A 22,139-nucleotide genomic window follows, 5' to 3' on the forward strand; every position below is an offset into this window, starting at 1 on the left:
ATATTAATATAAAATGAATATGTTTTTTAAAGACGTATTGATTGACATTGAGAAGGAAGAAATAAATACTGATTATGTAAATGTATTTCAACATTAACTACTAATTTTACTTTATGCTAATCTTAGAAATATTACGGCAGGATAGTAATTTGGGTAAGTTTGGTTAACATTGTAGACATCAGTTCTAAAACTTTTTGTATTATAACGATTTGGTGGAGATCTTGAATTAATAATATAGGCATACAGAGCCAACCAGTTTCCTTAATTTTGTGACTAATTCTCTGAGATTTTCTTATTCCATATAATAGTCGGAGATATGAATTTTGCATTTTTTATACGCGCTCACTATCTGCAACTGTTCAGCAACAAATATAGAGACTGTCGCAATAGTTAAAATGTTTCAGGATTAACAAGTCACACAGAAGTATTTTTATTGTATTGTATATTGAAATATAATTTTTAAGTTGATGTGGTTTTTTGCATACATTTGTTCAATATGTAAAAGAGGCTCTAAAGGAGGGGACAGCTATCGGTTCTCCATTATCACCAGTTATCGCGAATATATTTAAGCCTTTGAGGGAAGACCCTCGACACCTTCACACTAAAACAAAAATTATGGAAACGCTACGTTGATGTACTTTTGATATTTGGCCTCATAGTCAAGAATCCCTCCTAGATTTTCTAAGCCATTTAAACTCCATATACCCTAACATACGTTTTTCGATTGAATTGCAAACTAATAATGATCTCCCATTCTTAGATATTCTTATCAATAGAAAATTCACCTACGCACACAGACCGATATCTTAATGCGGTGTCACATCACCATCCAGCCCAAAAATTATCGCTGATCAGCTCTCTTGTTTAGAGAGCCGTAAAACTATCTCAGACATCTGTTCTTCGCTCTAATAATTTCCATATTAGAGAAATTAAGCGTTCCATTATAAAATTCACTTCACCACAACCTTCCAAGGACAATGGGTTGGAAAGCAACACCATACTTGCTACTGTTGTCCTTCCTTGTATGCAAAACATCACTTATCACATGTCAAAAGTTCTTAAGAAATATAATGTCAAAACCAGATTTACCACTGGTCCAAAAATCTCTTATCTTCGATCCATCAAAAGCAAAATTCCGTTTGAAACACCAGGGCTTTACAGTATTCCATGTAAATGCGGCAATAAATACATTGGAGATACAAGAAGAAAAATATAAACTAGACTCAAAGCACATGAAAGAGCCTTAAGACTACACAAATCTCTCATCAGCAGTTGCCGAATACTATCACAAAATCGGATATCAAATTTTATTAGATAAAACTAAATTTCTTGCATGCTATCAAATCTTCTGCAAACGTAAAATCTGGGAATCTATAGAAATCAACAAGGAACCAAACAATCTAAACCGCGACTCAGGTCTTTTCCTTTCACCAATATAGGAAATGGCCATCTGAGACAACGTTCATGCCCCTTATTTAGCTCAGTCCCCCTCAAACAATATATAAGCAGGTACACAATAAACCCCGAGCCAGTTTTAGTGAAGCTCTGAAGAAGCCAATAGTTCACACGTTCGATTCATCAACAACTAATGCAGGGGGAATCCAGAAGTTGTGTAAATAATATTAGGAAATGGTTTCTTTTCACTTTTAACTCTAATCACTTTTCTACTACCAGTTTCATTATTAATAAAGAACTTCAAACAATTAAAAATGTGCCATTTAAAACTGAAATCATCTATAACTAATTTTGTGGATTTCGCAATTGAAAATTTGGTGTGTGTGTTATCGATAATATTCCTTTGATTTTCATTGATTCTGCTATTAAATTTGCTCTAAAGGCTAAAATATGTATTTGTTATGTAATATTTCTGTTTCCGTTGCTAAAAAAGGAAATGTTAAGAGCCCTTATAAAAGTGTACACTCAAATTTTGAGAAATGATTCCCATTACATTTTGTTGCCAGAAAGGAAAAACGGAAAAAAATAACAGTTAATTGGACAACAATTAATATATTTAAGTACAGTCGACAAAAATAAGGCCGCAACTGAAGCGTCATACCGTGTGTTCCAGATAAATACACAGAAGAAGACACCTTATAAAGACTGAGAAATAGTAAAACAGTATTTTTTGGAAGCAACAGATTCATTATTTGCCAGCTTTAGAAATAAAAACGAGATAGTGTCTTCAATAGGGTCTCTGCAACTTTCCGCTAAAACAGCGATGAGACGAGTAGAAATAAAGAGTAAAAATATTACTGTTCAAAAGGGTCTTGAACAATTGTGTTTATTTTTCGTGGTTGACATCCCCAGACGGCCGTGGATGCGAGGATGGTTTTCTTATTTAATTTAGGTATCTCACTCTCAAAACTATCGAAGTAGCTCAACACATTAAAAAGGTTTGCGACTACTAGGTTAGGCACTTAGTATAACAATCTGCATTTCTGAAATTTGAAATTTAGATGTGAATCTCTAATTATTTTAAATTTCTAATATCTATGACCCTTTTCTTGATAACACAACTAAAAATCTTGAAACATGGTGAGAACGCGTGAATTAGAATAAATTTGTTTAAAAATTATCGTTTCGTATTATGGAAACTAATTTCATTTTTCCCGTGCCAACAAAAAATTTTTCGGTATGTTTTTCAATTTTTCAATCACTGTTGGGTTTAGGTATAAAGTTTAAACTAAATAAATACATAGTTTCATTATAATATGGAATCATTTTATACTATATTGTTGGACCAGTGCTTTAGTGTATATATAATTTTTTTTAAGTGAAGAGAGGGGAAAATAATCTTAAATTTTAATCTTCATTCTCAACTTTTTTTTAATTTTTCCGAAAAAAATAGGATAAGTTTTGACAGATGATTGTATCTATAATTCACATAAAATTAAGCGCAAATTTATATGTTAAAAATGTGTAAAAAAAAGTTTTCATTTCGATATAGTAGCTACGTAGCCGTTTAATACACACTAGCAGGAATGAATGATTTTATGTATATGTTTATGTTTTTAGCTGATTAATTTGAAAAATATGTACAAGTTTATAAAAAGTTTTAGTAAATTAGTATATAATTTTGTTAGAAGTTAAACTTCGCTAAATAATAAAATTCATAACTACCATCCAGTAGTTTGCGAATGTCTTTTTTTTCATAGTAACTTCCACAGGCTTTTCTAGTACAAATCTTCTGGATTTCTCCTGCGTCGGTTTTTTGTTAATCAGACTTGTTGGCGTTTCGTTAGCTTTTTCTGAGCTTCACCAAAAGTGATACGCATTCTACTGTGTATCTGCTTATCTATTGCTTGAAGAATTCGGAGCTAAAGGAGAGACATGAATATTGTCTCGGATGACTAATTGCCATATTGGTGAAAGGTAAAGTCCGAGTTGCGGTTAAAATTGTTTTAATTGTGGTTTCAATGACTCGGTTTGATATAGTTTTTTAGAGAGTTGATAACCGAAGATTTTTCGATTTTTGTGCTAGGGGAAACGTAAGCAAGTTTGATATATAAACAATCGACGCAGGAAGAGTCCCGAAGCGTCGTAAATAGTGACCAATGTTTTATTACCAAAACTAACCAAAATTATCATTGAGACATAAAACCGATGGTTTCTTAAATTTGGACACCTGTTGCAAACCAGACATTTTGGGACACGTGTTTACATGAACTTTTATGTTTGAATCTCGAATTACGAAAGTAACACCATGTATATTATTTTATTTAATGTTTTATTGCGCCTAGCAAAATCCTGTTTCGATTGACTTTAATAATAACAAGAGAGAAGGAAGGCACAAAAATTTTATATTTTAACAAGAAAAAGAAGCAACATTGGCAGAGCATCGCTAAACGATCACTAAATGACATCATTAATGTAATGAAACGGCGTTTAAACAATCGGCAGGACCAAGAATAATCATTTTTATTACTTGTTATTGTAATTAAATGAATGAAGTACTCAGGTTGTTTTGAATTTCAACATTTTATTTTATAATTTATTTACTGTTTGTTCGCTAATTAATCGATTACCTTATAACCGTTTTTTCCGTCTCTTATGAAAACTTCGTCTTCCACGTCGCTTAAATCGTCCTCGTCCAAGGAAACACTTTCCCTTACTTCTCCCCTCAGACTCATTCCTGCATACGTTGCCATCTTCATATTGAGAAATATCACTTTCCAGATTTAAGTACGCAAAAATTCTCAATTTTTGTCACGGTAGCCGCAAGAAGTCAATTAAAATGCGCCAGATGCTAGAATAAACTTTCACGCCCCTTCGCAGATGAGATGTAGGCAACTAAAAACTGGATGCGAGTTTTATAGGGAAACGAATTTGTAGCACGACGCACTATATTTTTCTATAAATTTATTAACTTGTCACTGATTGTTTTGCCTAAATAATACCTTGTGCGAAACATATGTTTCGTCGCAGCAGGAATACGCGCCGCTCTTCTTTTCCTACTGGACTGCTCAAACTCGAAAATATTGATTTTTCGATGCACACGATACATCTCCATAAATATAATGGTCAATTACATGCTGCATCGCATTCGAATTTCGATTCAATATTCAATCGCTGTTTCCACCTTTTATTATCCTACTTACAGAAATGCTTATCGGTTTTAGTTTTTCGACGATGCTGTTTAGAATAGAAGAGAATAACATAGAGTAGAAATATAAAATATTTATTTTCTTCTTCGGGGGCTACAATTTAGAAACCATAAATTAATCATTCGTTTCGCTTTTCACAAATCAATCACAGAAGTTACTATTTTCTATAAATTGCAGGTTACTAAGTAAAAGATGTGTCCGTCATACTTCGTTAAAAAGGTCATTCTGTTACATTTTAGATTAAACTGATGTCACAAGTGTTGTTACGAGATGTGGTGTTACAATCGGTAGTTTTTAAAGTAAATTTGAATATGAAACACTGAGTTCGTTTCTTTCTGTCCTTTTATTTATTGCTCTGGCTTCTAAAATTTCTGCCAATTCTAGAAACAGTCTTTTGTTTACACAATACTCCCAGTGTAAGATTTTGGTTTCATTAAAAATGGAATTGTGATGTAATTGATTTGCATGGGCTGCTAATGAACACTTTATTTTATTGAGTCAACAACCACCTTTGTCTGTTGATCTTTCAACACTCTTGATGTTTCTTCTATGTACACACAATCACATTGGTTACGTGGTATGCTATAAACTACATTACTGTTCTCAGTGGTTTGTATCTCCTTAAGTTTAGTGAAGACAGTCCCTAATGACTTTGGTCAATCCTCAAAACTGCCCAGCAACGGCAACATCGCGAGCACCGTAAAAAAAGGTTGCCTGCAAAAAAGGGATCGGCGCTGCCGACCCTTAAGAGAGACCACGGAACGCTGGGTCTCGACATTACAACCCGTGCTAGCAAACGTTAAGCTTCGTTATTCATTTTCATATGTTTTTTTTCTTTGTTTGTTAGTTGTAAAAGTTTGTTAAGTTGTAAAAGTTAAAAAATAAAGTTATTCGAAAAATACAGTCCACTCTATCGAACAAGAATCAGCGCAGCAAATAACGTGGACCTACGTTAAAACCCACCAGACTTTATCTGCATATGGACAACCTTGATGTTTGGTTGAATTGTTAGAATTTTTGATATTGCAAATCTTTAATCTTTAATTTGTAATTTGATTTGTATTGTTGATATCTCTAATGACTTTTGTATCTCTCTAGAATCTCTTCCACTCCGTCACTGGGGACTGACGTGATTATGTCGTCTACATGTTTCTTTAAAAAGTTGGTACAAAACAAAGAGACCACGTCCTGACTGATTAGAATATAGTTGTTGGGTAGTTGTTTGCCATTACTGAAGGAATAAAATTCAAAGGTATGCTTTAATTAAAATATCAGTCAAAAATTATTTGTACGCGAAATTAGGATAGGTCTTAGTGATAACTGTGGTTCATGAATTTTCGGAAACCATAAAATTTTGCAGAAAATTGATTATAAGTATTCGCAGTTTTTGCAGTTTCTTTAGTGGTCTCATCGTGATCTTTTAAAAGTTTCACGTGTTTATTTGATTTTTGTTCATATGAAGAATTTGTGCCATTTCTGAGTTGCTCGTAGTAATTCTGATTCATCAGTATATCTTCGATTTGTTTATATAAGTTTGTTTTGACATGATTACTGTAATATTACCCTTGTCAGCCTAGATACAATCAACTCTTCATCTTCAATCTTTTTTATTTTAAGTGCGTAAGTAAATTTAGCTTTTGAGGTATTTTTTATATTATAAGGAAAAAGTTTAATAGCATTCTCGACATCTGAAATAAAATGTTTGACTGACACTGAGAGTTATGTACAATGATTTCCACGTAATAAGGATAGGACACCGTGAGATTTACATTGTCAGCTTTTCGGATGCGAACAGTGTGTGTACGTCGCATCGTGCGGAAAAGTGACACATACCGAATTAGGCTACTCTGAGGAGTGGTTTCAACCGGTACAGCGCAATCCAAAGAACTTCGCGAATCCAGAGAAGACTCTCCTAGGCAGTGTGCAACAACGGATCAGGGCAGAGAAAACCGTAAGTGCGATTTTTTCCTTTCGCCCCTTTGAGATCCTCCGTTAAGACTTTTAATAGGGATAATTTTATGCAGGACGTATCGGATGTTAAGTAGTTAGGGAAACAAAAACATTTTTTAATCGAACAATTTTTGATGTTAAATTGTGAATCAGAAACAAGCTGCTAATATTTCAAAGCATTAAGTAGTGACGTAGAATCTGAAATTAGTGAAATTTTCAAACATCTAACATCTTTAGTGAAAGAAAAATTTCAGAGAAAATGATAGACCAAATAAATTGGGATCTATTTAAATCAAAATTGCAAAACCGTTAACCTTACGAAGGTGATAGCAATACCTTAAATAAATTTATCAACAGATGCCAAAGCTTAATTAATGGTTACGCTTCCCTTGCAAATTCGGAATTAAATATACATATTTTTGAATATATCCAGGAAAAACTGGTAGGTAGAACCGCAGTTCTAGTAGGTAATCGCACAGAAACAGCATTGACTCAATGTTTTTCCGATCGCCGATATCTGAATTGTTTAATCCAAGAATTAGTTAAGACTAGGCCCAATAAAAACGAACACTTGATAAATTTTGGAAGTAGACTTCAATTATTAAAGAGCGTATCAGTATCGAGTAACGAGTCTAAATATACGTCGGAAGAAAAACTTTCATACATTAAACATTATGATCAAACCGCCCAAAATCCAAAAAAATACAGAGTGCACAGGCGTCTCAAAAAAACAATATGCATTTAAAAATATCGCAAAGTCTCGAAGACGCCATGGCCTATGTAAATGAATTCGATAATTTTTTGAAGATTGTATGGGGCTCTGAACGAGCCTTATAAATCTCAAAAACCGAACTTCCAAAATTTAAACAGTGCCCCGACAAATCGACATCTTCAAAATTTTTATCAAAGACCGTTAGTACCACCCAATCTCGCTCAGTTTCCAAATCCGCAATTTAGTAATCCGGCACAATTTGGTAACTTAACGCGATTCGGTCACCAACCTTTTAATCAAAATTGCTTTAAGCTCCCACAAAAAATGTTTCCAACTTGCCCAGTTGACGTAAGGCCCACACAACTACTCCCTGAAAAATACTTTACCAACAGTCATGTTCCATAAGGCGAGACCAATATCGAAACCAAAACAACTATTAGCGATCGAACCCAAATACGCGAAATAACTTTGTCTTTAAAGAATTACAGTCAAATGACGTGACGGACTTCGACAACCAAGACTCTGAGGATAACTTAGATTATTTTAACCAGCGTTTTGAAAATAATTTTCCCCAAGAATACTTTGAGACAATCGATGAATCAATACAATGTCAATTAGCAAATCAAAGCAATCAAAATTTAGATATACCCCAAAATTTTTGCGAAACCAGCCAAGAAGAAACCCCGACTGGATAGAAATAAACGCATCTTCGTATAACCCCCTTCCTTGCTTGCAAATTAACTCTTTAAATATTAAATTATTGATCGACACTGGTAGTAATAGATCAATATTAAAATCTATTATTGCTGAACAATATTTTCCGAATTGCATCTACAATGCACAAAATACTGTAAAAACAGCCGGAGGCAGCCAAAACAATCAATTTGAAGCTAGTATAGCTTTATTTACAGAATTTGGTATCGATTACGAAATCAATTTTATCCTTTTCGATTTTCACGACTTTTTCGATCGCGTTATTGGATTAACTGATTTGATGAAAACAATTCAAATTCCTTTTAAGTTCCGCGCACCCGCAGATTCAAAATTTTCATTTTCGATAAATTCTCATCAGAAAATTATTAAGAATATGCCATTTAGCGTTTTTGAAGGCGATATTTTAGTACCTTCTACTGAAATAAACAACTTGTTTATTCCTAGAATGTTATCCCACGCGAGAAACAGATTCGCACCCGTTGAAATGCAAAACCACACCGATAAAACAATTAACACGACCTTGTTGCAACCAATTAATCGTTTATACAGGAAGCATTCGAAATATATTCTTCCGAAACCATCAAAAAATTCGATAAAAATAAATATTTTCAAAATTCAAAATTAATACGGCTATCTCACATGAACTCAGAACAGCAGCAATCAATAACTAAATTATGTGACGAATTTAAAGACATTTTTTATAAACCAGGCGACTCGTTAACATTTACATCCAAAATTCGACACGAAATAAACCACTGACTTACTTCCGGTACACACAAAATCATATCGTTACCCGTATGCCCATAAAGAGGAAGTAAGGAAACAAATAAATGAAATGTTAGGAAAAGGTATAATCCGTCTTTCAACGAGCCCTTGGAGATCTCCCGTTTGAATCGTTCCAAAAAAAATCGACGCCTCAAACGTACAAAAGTGGCGCGTAGTAATAGACTATCGTAAATTAATTTCTGATATACTAGATAAGTTAGGACGACCACAGTACTTTTCGGCTTTAGACCTTGCTAGCGGTTTTCACCAGATCAAAATGGCACAAAATTCGATAGAAAAACAGCGTTTTCCGTGGAAATGGACAACGCGTTATGGACGAGGTCCTTAAAGATCTTCAGAATAAAATTTGAATGGTCTATATGGACGACATAATTATTTTTAGTACAGGCTTGCAGGAACACCTTCAAAATTTGCGCTTTGTATTTTGGAAATTAGGCGATGCAATTAAAAATTCAACTGGACAAATGCGAGATCCTAAGAAAAGAAATCGAATTTTTAGGGCAAGTGGTAACAAAAACCAAACCCGAAAAAGATCGAGGCCATTCAAAAATTCGCGATAATAGAAATTAAGCAATTTTTAGGCTTGCTCGGATATTATCGTAAATTTATACAAAATTTCGCGAAGATCACCAAACCATTAACTCAACGCGTAAAGAAAAACCAAAAAGTAATACACTCTAAAGAATTTGTGGACTGTTTCCAACATTGTAAAAACATACTAACATCGGAACCAGTACTTGCCAAACTTTCCGAATTAACAACTGATGCATCAAACTATGCTATAGGAGCAATATTATCGCAAAATGGTCACCCAATTAGTTATGCGCCCAGAACGTTAAACAACGCGGAAATAAACTATTCGAGCATCGAGAAGGAACTGCTAGCAATTGGTTGTAAATATTTTAGACCATATTTGTTTGGATAAAAATTCTCTGTCCGCACGGACCATAAACCCTTAATCTGGCTTTTAAGTTTAAAAGAACCAAATAGTCGCTTAATTCGCTGGCGCCTCAAACTCGAAGAGTTTGATTGTATTTTAAAATATGAAAAAGGAAAGAAAAACCAAACCGCAGACGCACTTTCGCGAAACCCCGTAGGTACTAGCGAAAACACTGACCTTAACATTTTGGAAACTTTATCGACGACTAATAAATTCGGTGACGCGAACGAAACTATAGAAAAATTCTTGGAAGATGTCGAAGAATTACCTGAATTAAATCCGGACGAATCAGAATCAGTTCTAGGCAGCATTTCCCAAAAGAATATATTCTGCGACCCACTTAAAATTCACAAAATCAACCGCCAGCGACTTAGAAACGGTACATACGTATCACGAAAATCCAATTTTTAACATTCCCGTTACAGAAAGAATATTGAATATTTATGAAAATCAAATAATTGTAACCGAAGGACATATTAATCGAATCCAATGCCAATTTTCAAATATTTTCAATAATACTAGAATCTTAGTAGTAGTTCCAAAACTTGATCCTATCCCACATATAATTAAATTCTTGAACGAATTTAGTGACCACGTGATAATTTCGGACTATGTTCAAAAACACAAAGAGAGTTCGAAAAAGGTTTACCAATTAATTTCGGAAAATAATCAAACAACAAAAGAAAAAAAACAAAGAACGCGAGGACCCCCAGAATTTCGATAGCACTAAGTAATGTAATAAAGCTTTACCTAAATTTAAGAGAACTGCTCTTAAAACAACAAATAACCTATAAAATTAAAACCAATTCGGGGACGTATCATAAAAATTCTGCCAAAGGACCAAAATCTAAACAAAAATTAAATTCGCACAAAAATGAACCTCCCGAGGATTCTAGTAGCATCGACGTTGGCAACCCTGACCCTTCGACCAGTAAATAGCAAAGATATCAAATTAATTCCCTTGAAAAATCCCTTTCTCCCTATAAATCTTGGTCCTTCTAAATTAATTTATACTAAACACACCTTCCTTCGAATTTAATATAATTATGAAACATATTTCTGAAGAACACCGAAATAACCCTAAGTTTTATCATGGCCTTGTGGAAAGCTTATTATTAAGAATAGATTACTTAATGAATTTAGTACAAATTAAATTGAAAAACCTTCAACCTCATTATAGATCAAAAAGAGGACTGATGAATGTAGTAGGTAAAGTACAGTGGCTTTTCGGCACTCTTGATTCGGATGATGCAAAATATTATGACGATGCTATCGATAACTTGTATTGAAAACTTTAAACTCTCAAATATCTTTATCGAAGCGGCTGATTGATAATTATAACTTAATGATTTCGACTTTACTCCGTAATCAAAACCAACTAGAGAAACCAGAAAGTATCTGTTGATAACACGATTAATAATCTTCAATTATATATAACCTTTCAAAGTGTTTTACCACAAATTATACTTGACTGTCAAAACCTGATAAATTTTTTGGATAATTTGGAGAACGCAATCGCAATCGTGTGTGCAACACGCTAATACTTTATACAATTCAATAGTTTCGGTTTTGGAAATTCAGAAAATGATCGATTATTTAAAATCAATTTATGATATATGTAAACCAAAATTTAATAACACGTTATCTTATTACCAATTTTTAGGGACTCAAGTAACATTTACAGAGAGTAAAATAATTTTTACTATTCACGTCCCTATTTAAGGCTTAAATATTTTTCTTTCCGTCACCTGTTTCCTGTTATCCAATATAACACGATAATTATTCCAAAATACCCTTATGTCGCACGAGAAAAAGAAGATATACATTTTGAAGAGTCCTGCTGTCCCGAAATCGAGCATACTTTCTACTGCCATGAAAACTACAACTTCAATTCAATTGCTTGAAAATCAGCCTATAAGCAACAGTCGAAAACACCACATCGAATTATTACAACCTCTTGCAGAGCAAGTAACGCAAGAAAAAGTACTCGTTTCACCTGTTAAAAATACATTGGTATTTGCTAAGTGTAAAATCGATCGATATCTTAAGATCGATATTCCAACACTTATATAAATTCCAGCTGCTTGCCAAATTACCTTGGGCAAGAAAAGTTATTACAACAATGCCAAAATTATGAAACGAAAGCCTTTACTTTTACCTGAAGTCTATATAGAAGAATTGAAATCAATTACGTCACACAGATTAGCGAACATCAGTCAAATTAACTTGCAAGACAAGATATCAATTAAAACAGATAGCAAATGAACTGCAACCGATTGAAGAAATTGGCCAGCCTATGTCTACAAGTTCAATAACTAATATTATTGTTATTATATTTTTTCTAGCGGTGATTGCAGCCCTAATGATCGTTTTTAGAAAGAAACTTCTACCGAAATGTCAAAATAATCCATCCGAACCCAATAAATCAAATCAGTCGGAGCAAACTCATTCCATTATGTTTGCTTCTTGAGGAGGGAGGAGTTATGTGCAATGATTTCACGTAATAAGGATAGGACATTGTGAGATTTTGCGATGTCAGCATTTTGCCACGATGGTACTATGAAGAGACCGTGACATTTACATTGTTAGCTTTTTGGATGCGAACCTATAAAGTCTTAGTTCCATGAAATATGAAAGGATTCTTGTTGTACCTGCTGCTACAGAAACTCTTAATTTTCGATTGTATTTTTGAAAATAAAGTTTTTAAAAAGTCATCTCGTCTTCGCTTGAACATAATTTGACATTTGAGTTCTAATGAACAATTTATGCTATTGTGCCTTTAGATTATTTAATTTCTCAATGTTCCCCTTTTTAACTGTTTTAAAGTGCTTTTCATATGAAATAATTAAATTAATTTATCAGGTTAACAGGAATAATTTTATGAAGTGCATTTTTTCTTTCCTTTTCCTTTAGGTTAATTAATTCAACATATTACTAAAATCCTGTATGCGTGTGTTCATTGTTAAATTCAATGAAACTACCCTGTATTTCTTGTACCATCAATGTCATGTCATGTCAGTGACCATATTGCCAAAGTTGTTTTTGTTGATTTTTTTCAGCGATGTCCTTTTTTAAATTCATGATTTTCTTAATTCTTGTGTTCCTTACATGGTCAAACCGCGATACTCTTGATCTACTTCAGAAGTCCATTTCTGTGGCTACTAGTATGTTTATTCTGATTTATTTATCAGACTTCTCATCCTTACAGTACAGTGCTTTCAAAAAAGGAGATACATATTAGTTGTTTCCTGTGTCTAGTGATGTCTTTCGACCACAGAATGGAGTTAAAAGCAGCAGTTATTCTTTTTCCTTATTTACGCTTTCTTCAATTGCACTTCCGCATCTTCCTTTACTGTCAATTTTTATGTACAAATAGGTGTACTCCTCGCGTTCGTCTATTCTTTGGTATTCATCCAACACCAAGTCTTCCTTTTGATGGCCCATTTCTCATATGCCTCCATAAGCATCATAGATAAGACTTATTTCTCATGTGCAATAACTATCTCATGTTCTGCGAAATTTAAAGTGTATCATTAGTACTCTTGTGAGATTGGAATGCTTATACTCAAGCGTCGGTGATAGACGACAACCCTGTTTCACACCCTTTGTTATGGCAATTGAGTCCGAGAGAGAGAGAGAGAGAGAGAGAAGTTTAATTCTTGCGTTGACTCCTTAGTACTGTTGCTTTATAGCTTCATTAGTCGTGATGTTGATTAATGTTGTAACTCTACTTCTCACAGTTTTTCAATGGGGATAATGTCATATGCTTTCGTGAGGTTAACTAATAGTAGATGTGTTTGTTCGTTATTAAAAGAGATCACATCCATATTAGCCTCTTCTTAGTACTCTTATGTCTTGACATATTAGTTTGATGTTTTGAGAAAGGACTCTATAGCCGATAATAGTTCAAAGTTTTTCGGTTTCTTTATGTGTATTTGAGGATATATGTTCAAATAATCCATTCATAAAATGTAAAAACATACGTACATTGTTCCTTTTAAGTATCTGATAAAAATATCATGCAGCAGGAAGTAGCATTTTTTAATAAGGAATTCAAATACTTTTGCTTTAAATTGTATCATAATTATGGATTTCGCTGAAGGAAACGTTTGTGTTATTTTGTTTTACGTAAAGCAAAAGTGAAAGAATGTAAAGCGAAATGATCGAAGAATCTCTTTATGAGATTATTGATTAACCATGGTGCGTTTTTGCACTGTTCTGTGTTTTATCAGAGCTGCTGAACACCAAAAAGGCTTCACGCATTTTAATAAAGTTAATAGAGTTAAAAAGACTTTTTACTAAGCACTATGAGTAACGTAATTGCTATTGATTACCTTGTAACCAGATGGCGTTTCCTAACAATTCCAATAATTTTTTACGTCATTAGTGAAAACTACATCAACGAATCTATGAATAAATTAATTCAAAGTTAAGTTTACTCTAACTACCAAAACTAACCTACATTTTACCCGCTAACTTACACTTTGCGCCATTTTCTGATTTCCACACACTTAACTCGATTTCCCAGAACATTTAACGAGAACTAGCCACAGTCTTAAAAAATGCTGCCCTAAAAATGCTGTAGCCCAACTTACTGACGATCTGTCAGCAGCCATATTGATCGTTGAATGCTGCAAGGTTATTGGTTAAAAGCGAGATTTGAAATCTCAAAATTAATCAATTCTCGAAGACTAACTAACTTTATTAATTATTGAATTATTTACGCTGTTAAACGTGTATAAAAATTATAATTTTTCTTCGTTCATCCCGTTTAAATAAGACATTTTCTTTTTGATAAACACAAACTATATAAAATGACAATTCATGACACTTTGACGAATAATAACGACATGACAGATTTTATTTCATAATTGGATTTCCACATGTTACTACTAAAATAAGTTTTTCAACTTCCTTCTGTAAAATACCTAATAATACACATCAAATCTGGCGTGCGGAAACCGTCACTTTTCGGACATTTTCGGGATATTATCGCACGGGTTTGGGAGCAACGGATGTTTTTCGAGATTTTACAGTCTGTCCAAGATAAGGAGGTAAAGGGATTGTTAAACTAGAAAAAAGTTGTAGCGGAGCGAAGAGAGTGCTTAATAAACGAGTGACTTCAAAACTTTGTCAAACGTGTTGCATACTATACTTTTTCTACTACCGTTAGTTTTTGGCAAATTTTGCAGAGCAACACGAATACATTCACTGACATGACCCTCAGAATTGACAAACGCCAAAATTCAAGCCGTGCGGTAAAATCTTCGAAAACATTCAAGTGCTCCCAAACCCGTACGGTAATATTTGGGAAATGTCCAAGTGGTTGGGATTCGTGGGACTAGAAACTCACGTGGTAAAATGACGCTTCCCGCGCTATAGATCGGTGTATAATAATAACGGTATTTTTCTACGCCCGTCTGTAAAATATCTAATTACCCACCGATCTAGCGTGCGGGAAGCGTCACTTTACAATGTCAGCTTCGGACATTTCCGGGATTTTACCGCACGGATTTGGGAGCAATCGGATGTTTTCGGAGATATTTCCCACGCTTTGAATTTTGACGTTTGTCAATTCTGACGGTCGTAAAAAAAGTATAGTATGCAACACGTTCAGTAAACTTTTTAAGTCACTCGTTTATTAAACACTCGCTCCACTCGTGTCAAATAAACTGGTGAATCAAATGCCGTTTACCGCACTTAGTGTATAATATACTATTTCTAGAAGGGAGTAAAAAAGTATAAAATGCAACACGTTCTTGTTGCATAATATACAATTGATTAATATTATTATTCTACTCATTTCTGTAAAATACCTAATTATACACAGATCTAGAATGCGGAAAGTGTCATTTTACCACATCAGTTTTGTTTTTCACAAATCCGAGCCACTTCAGACATTTCTTTGAAATATTACCGCATTGCTTGAATTTTGGCGTTTGTCAATTGTGACGGTCATGTCAGTGAATTTATTTGTGTTGTTTTTCAAAAATGTACCCAAAAAAAATGGTTGTAGGAAAATCATAGCATGCAACACGTTTGGTATAGTATATTATGCAACAAGTGCGGTCAACGGCATTTGACTCACGAGTTTATTTGACACGAGCGGAGCGAGTGTTTAATAAACGAGCGAGTTAAAAAGTTTACCGAACGTGTTGCATACTATACTTTTTCTAAGACCGTTAGTTTTTGGGTACATTTTGGTAAAAAAACACAGAATTGACAAACGTCAAAATTCAGAGCGTGGGAAATATCCCCGAAAACATCCGATTGCTCCCAAATCCGTGCGGTAAAATCCCGGAAATGTCGGAAGTGGATCGGATTCATGGGAAAGGAAACTGACGTGGTAAAGCGACACTTCCCGCACGCTAGATCGGGTAGTAATTAGGTTTTTTACAGACGGAAGTAGAAAAAACTTTTTAAGTCACTCGTTATTAATAATTAATAAACTCGTCACTCAGATGTAGTTTACTACACTTGTTCCATAATATACTATTTTACTAATTATGCAGAGAAGTGAAAACCTGGTAATTTTATTTCTTTAGAGTTGAGATATTGTAAAAAAAATAATAAAGATAAATAACGTGTTATTTTCATTTTATGAGATGGCAATTAGACCGAAATTTTCTTTCATTTTATTTTGATAGAATCAGTTAATAAATTTTGCTTCGTCTAATAGGTTCAAACCACATTTTTGTTTTGCATATAGTTATTGTTGGACTTTGTGAAAGACTCGGCAACAAGGCTAACAGTGCGAACCTAGCGCGACTGCGGGGCGGCACGACGAGAGCCAGAGAGAGCTTTGCAAGACGTCGTCAGAGACGGTCGGAAAAAAGAAGCGAGATGGAGCGAGGGCGAGAAGTCGGGAAGAGCAAAGAGAGCCGTCACAGAATTTGTTATTAAGTTTTCTTCGTTTCTAAGTGTTTCTTAAAAATAAAACAGTAATTACAATCCACTCAAATTGTCGTCAATCTCGTCCCTGGAAACAGGGTGGTCCTTCGTCAGCAACCCCAACATTTGGTCCAATCGAGCCCGATTCTATGAAGATTCGCAGCCAATTCAAACAGACATAGGATCGGAAGGAAAGAAAACAGCCTTTGGAACTCGAGAAACACGAAACGAATCGGAAAAACACGGTGAGCTCGTTCTATGCTTCCTATCTTTTCCCTCCACGTTTTCCCCTCCACGTATTTGTACCAGTTTCTATCCTACGCAACGTAGTTAGAAATGTGCATGTTTTAATCACGCATCAAAAAGTTCACGTTCTCGAATCGCATCGAAAAATCGTTCACGGAAAAAGCAAATTTCTCGAAAAACAACACGAAACAAAAAACCTTGTTGATTTAACGCTTCTCGAATCGAAACAAAAAGAAAAATCTCGAAACAATCACGTCATTCAACTCATTTTCAACCAAAATGCCCTCGAAAGGAAAATCGGAAAAAACACGCGTTCGCGATGAGAAAATTTTGGAATTGAAACATACTCGACACGTAATTTGCGAAAGGTTATCTCGATTCTCGGCATTTTTGAGTTCGCAATTCGATGACATTTTTCAAATCGAAGCCCGTTTGAAAAGTATCGAGGAGGATTTCTCAGATTTCGACAAAATTCAAACTCTGCTAGAATATCTCGTTCAAAATGAAAACGCGGCACGTTTAGACAAAGAATCGGAATTTTACGCGGCAATCTCTTTAGCAAAAAGGTTAATCGCAAACGCAAATGAAAAAAATCACAAACAATTTTGAAAGGAACCGACTTCGGTCGCAGTATCGAACCCTGTTGCCAAACTTCCAGATTTCGGTTTACCAAGTTTCCACGGAAAATACGAAACATGGTACAGTTTCAAAGACATATTCGAATCGGTGGTTCACAACAGAACAGATTTAACAGAAATTGACAAATTTCTGTATCTCAAAATTTGTTGTAAAGACGATGCATTAAATCTAATCAATTCGATCGACGTAACAGCGGCAAACTATTCCATAGCTTTAGATTTATAACAAGCGCGCAATAATAAATTTTCACGTAAACAATCTTCTTTTCAATTTACCGAATGTATCACGGGAATCAGCCCCTCATTTACGAAAGCTACTGGATACAGTGCATCAGCACTTCTCTGCTTTAAAAAAGTTATCTTTACCAATTGATCAATGGGACACTCTACTCATACCTCTCATTTTACAAAAATTGGACGATCGAACCATTCGAGAGTGGGAAAGTAAACAATCAGATCAAAATTTACCAAAGTTGCAAGAATTAATCGATCGTCGAATTCCGAAAAATACGACGAAATCAGAAAAAACAGATTGTGTAGCAACTGTTTAAGGTCAGGACATTTAAAGTATCGGTGCAAGTCTGCAGGATGTAAAAAGTGCAAGTTCAAACATAATATAACCCTGCATGCAGATACGCAAATTCAAAACAAATCTGTAGAAAAAAATACAGACAACGACGCATCGCATAACCCGCATAGCGAGGAAAACACGCGCGACGAACAAAAAACGCTCGCAAATCCTAGCCCTACTATGTGCGTTATCGACCGGAATACAACTTCGCAAGCGCCAGAATTAACAGAAAACATTTCTTTAAATTTGAATTACGACACGCAAGTTTGTTCAACAACGAACACAGATCAAATTTTATTGTCCACAGCAATAATTTTTATTCAAGACCACAAAGGAAATTGGCATAAATGTAACGCATTATTAGATTCAGGCAGTCAGTCGAATTTAATAAGTCAATCTTTGTGCAAAAAGTTAAGCCTCAAATGTGACAAAATAAATGTTTCTTTAACAGGTGTAAGTCAAATCGTGACACAAATCAATTTCAGAACACGTACAAAAATCAAGTCTCGGTTCTCTTCTTTTCAAACTACATTATCATTTTTAGTTTTGTCACGAATAACAGAAAAATTGCCACTACACGGATTTGACAAGTCTATAATAAAATGTCCAAAAAATATCAATCTAGCGGATGAAAACTTTAATGTACCAAAGGAAATTGATGTACTCTTAGGAGCCGAAATATTTTTTGAACTTTTAGACAATGAAAAAATAAAATTAGGAAAATATATGCCAAGCCTACAACAAACGCGTTTAGGTTGGATTTTCACGGGGTGTTTAAAAAATGAAATTAAAAGCTCAAAATCTATTTGCAATTTAACTAGAAAAATAACAAACGAAACCTTGCATGATTCCTTAACCAAATTTTGGCAAATAGAAGAACTTACCAACGAAAAAAGATTATCCAAAGACGAACAACATTGTGAAGAGTTTTTTACAGAAACAACTACTCGAAACAGGAACGGACAATTTATAGTGCGGTATCCATTCAAACAAAATTCAAACATTCAGTTAGGTGATTCTAAAACAACCGCTTTGAAAAGTGTTAAATATTTTTGCTTAATGTTACAGTTTTCAGTTAGTGCGCATGCCTGTAACTTATATAAAGTTCCGCGCAGGGTGCCTTCGGAGAGAGAGACGCGAGTCGGTCGGCATCAGTCGTAACATAAGCGGAAAGAACTTTTAGCGTTAATAAGAATGTCGGGATAATTTGTTTCTTATGCAAAAATACACAGTGTTAGTCATTTTCCGACTTTTATTTAACCGAAAAATTGTGTTAGTGAAAATTGCTGAACAATAACCCCCAAATCAAGAACATGGTCCTTCGGCGGATGGTTTTTTTTTTTTAAATCCAACGAATCACAAAAACGTAACCAAAACAACGAGAACTGAGGCAGTGGATCACAGCGGCCCAAAACACCTGCAAGGTACAAACAGCGGCTCGAGCGGCGATCCAGGCGACAGAAAGAGGCGTAGACGGTGCCGACACGACAAAAAAAAGGTCAGATCAAATCATCAAAGTGAGTCCCGCTTTTGCACGTTCCAGACTAAACAATTCCTGACCGCTTCGCTTTTATTGAAAATTGTTTTTGAATAATGGATTCGCTTGTAAGAAAGAGGGGCGATGTAAAAAGCTCTCTAACGAATTTTAAAAAATATTTAGCCTCGTTGCAAGAAAAAAGGGAGTTTACGAATTTAGAGTTAATTGAATTACAATCTCGTTTAGAAAACATCGAATGTGTGTCATTGCAAAAATTCTTTGAGATTCAAGATGAAATTGAAAGCATCTGCGAAGATGTTGAAAAAGAATATACAGAGCGCAACAACTTTGAATCTATTTACTATTCGCAGGTGTCAATCGCAAAAAAATTCTTAATGAAAACAAGTCAATTTCTTCTAAATCAAGCACCGAATCAGGGGAATTTTCCGCAACACAAAATGTTGTTAATCCTTTACAAAATGTCAAATTTCCTGTCATAAATTTGCCAACTTTCGATGGTTCGCTGCAAAATTGGTTAGAATTTCGTGATATTTTCGAGTCACTCATTCACAAAAACGACGCAATCAACGATATACAGCGCTTTCATTATTTAAGGGCTTCGTTGACAGAGGGTCCCGCTCAGGTGATAAAATCGCTAGAATTTTCTGCAAACAATTACAAAATCGCTTGGGATTTACTGGTTGAAAGGTTTAACAATGACAAAATGTTAATACATAATCATGTAAAGAACATTTTCAACATGGACACAATTAAGAACGAATCGGCTAACGGCATTCGAAAATTACTTGACACATTAACGAAAAATCTTCGTGCTTTAGAACAATTAAATTTGCCAATAAATTCGTGGGATGTTTTAATTGTTTATTTAGTAGGGACAAAATTCGATAGCGTTACAGCTGTTTAAGTCAAAAAGTCAAGAAGTTCCCAAGTTAAAAGATTTAAAATCATTTTTAAACTCAAAAGCAGAAATGTTAGAGACATTTGAGTCAAATCAATCCGATAAACAATTTGAAAAACGCAGTAAAAGAGACACAAGAGGATTTTTAATTACTGAGAACAATCAAAAAGCGGCAAAATGTTCATTTTGCGACGGCGTACATTATATACACAACTGTCCAGAATTTCTGAAAATTCCCACAAACAAAAGAAGTGAAAAGGTCTTGTCACTGAAATTGTGTTTAAATTGTTTGCGACCAGGGCATTTTAGCAAAATATGTAGACGTAGTACATACAGAAAATGCCCCGCTAAGCATCATACTCTTTTGCACGTTGAAAATGCTGTTGCCTCTACAAGTTCTACATCGGACAACTCGAGCGCAAAACAAACAGATCCAATCACAAATTCGAACGTTTCGCTTTCTGGCTGTAATACTGTAGATGACGTTTTGTTGTCAACGGCGTACGTGCAGATTTTTGATCGCCAGAAAAATGGGCATACAATACGGGCGTTGTTAGACAATGGATCCCAATCTAGTCTTATCACAACTGAAATTTGCGACCGCTTAGGCTTAAGCAAAGAACAAGTTAGCATGTCCGTGAGTGGCTTAAATGGTTCTCTTTCAAGCATTGAAGCCAAATGCAATATCGAAATTCAATCTCAATTTAACGCATTTTCTGAAAAAATTTCTTGCTTTGTTATACCAAAAATTACAGGAAATTTACCAAGTTTAAAATTAAACGTTTCGCAGCTTAACATACCGAAAAATATAAAACTGGCAGATCCAACATTTTTTGAACCTAAAAACATTGACATGCTTATAGGTGCCGATGTCTTTTGGAAGTTAATTTGCGTTGGTCAAATTTCGTTAGGCTCTAATAAACCTTTGCTTCAAAAAACTCGCTTCGGATGGGTAGTATCGGGTCCGCTCGGTTTTATTAAATCAAAAAGCATCCGCTGTAATTTTTCGAGAATCGATGAACAAAAAATACATGAGCAAATAGCACGATTTTGGGAAATAGAAGAATGTACCCCAATACAACCTATGTCCGAAGAAGAAACTGCTTGCGAAATGCACTTCTTACAAAATATGACGCGAAACAATGACGGTGCATTTGTGGTTAGCTTACCATTAAAACAAGAAACAACCAAGTTAGGAGAATCTTTTGATAACGCGAAAAAACGTTTTTTTTTTTCACTCGAGAAGAAATTGGATACAAAACCAGATTTAAAAAGAATGTATAGTGAATTTATGCTTGAATATATCGAATTAGGTCATATGGAAAAGGTGACTGACGATTCCACATCGAGTATAAATTACTATATGCCTCACCACGGGGTGTTTCGAGAAAACGCTAAAACAACTAAATTACGGGTAGTTTTTGACGGGTCATCTCCAACATCAACGGGATTTTCTTTAAAGAATTTACAAATGCTCGGACCCACCATTCAGCAAGATTTGTTTTCAATATTACTTAGATTTAGACAACACCGTTTCGTAATATCAGCTGACATCGCAAAAATGTACAGATGTGTTTTGATTAACCCGGAACAAAGATCGCTTCAAAGAATTTTGTGGCGGTTTAATTCAAACGATCCACTCGACGCGTACGAATTGAAAAAGGTAACATACGGTACAGCGGCGGCTTCCT

The 22,139-nt window shown here is 34.6% G+C and overlaps 1 protein-coding gene across 2 annotated transcripts in view; it reads right to left on the reverse strand.

Moving 5' to 3' along the window:
• The window catches only part of LOC132698145 (uncharacterized), a 32,993-nt gene extending 28,559 nt beyond the window's left edge, over positions 1-4,434 (reverse strand). For both annotated transcript variants that reach the window (XM_060664052.1, XM_060664051.1), the window contains exon 1: positions 4,026-4,434. In XM_060664052.1, the coding sequence (XP_060520035.1) occupies positions 4,026-4,154 (129 nt within the window). In that variant the 5' untranslated portion in view covers positions 4,155-4,434. The remainder of the gene's footprint in view (positions 1-4,025) is intronic.
• Positions 4,435-22,139: the final 17,705 nt, after the last annotated feature.

This window comes from Cylas formicarius, unplaced genomic scaffold, assembly GCF_029955315.1.
Source record: "Cylas formicarius isolate icCylForm1 unplaced genomic scaffold, icCylForm1.1 PGA_scaffold_2__14_contigs__length_35257938, whole genome shotgun sequence".
Taxonomy (NCBI): Eukaryota; Metazoa; Arthropoda; class Insecta; order Coleoptera; family Brentidae; genus Cylas; species Cylas formicarius.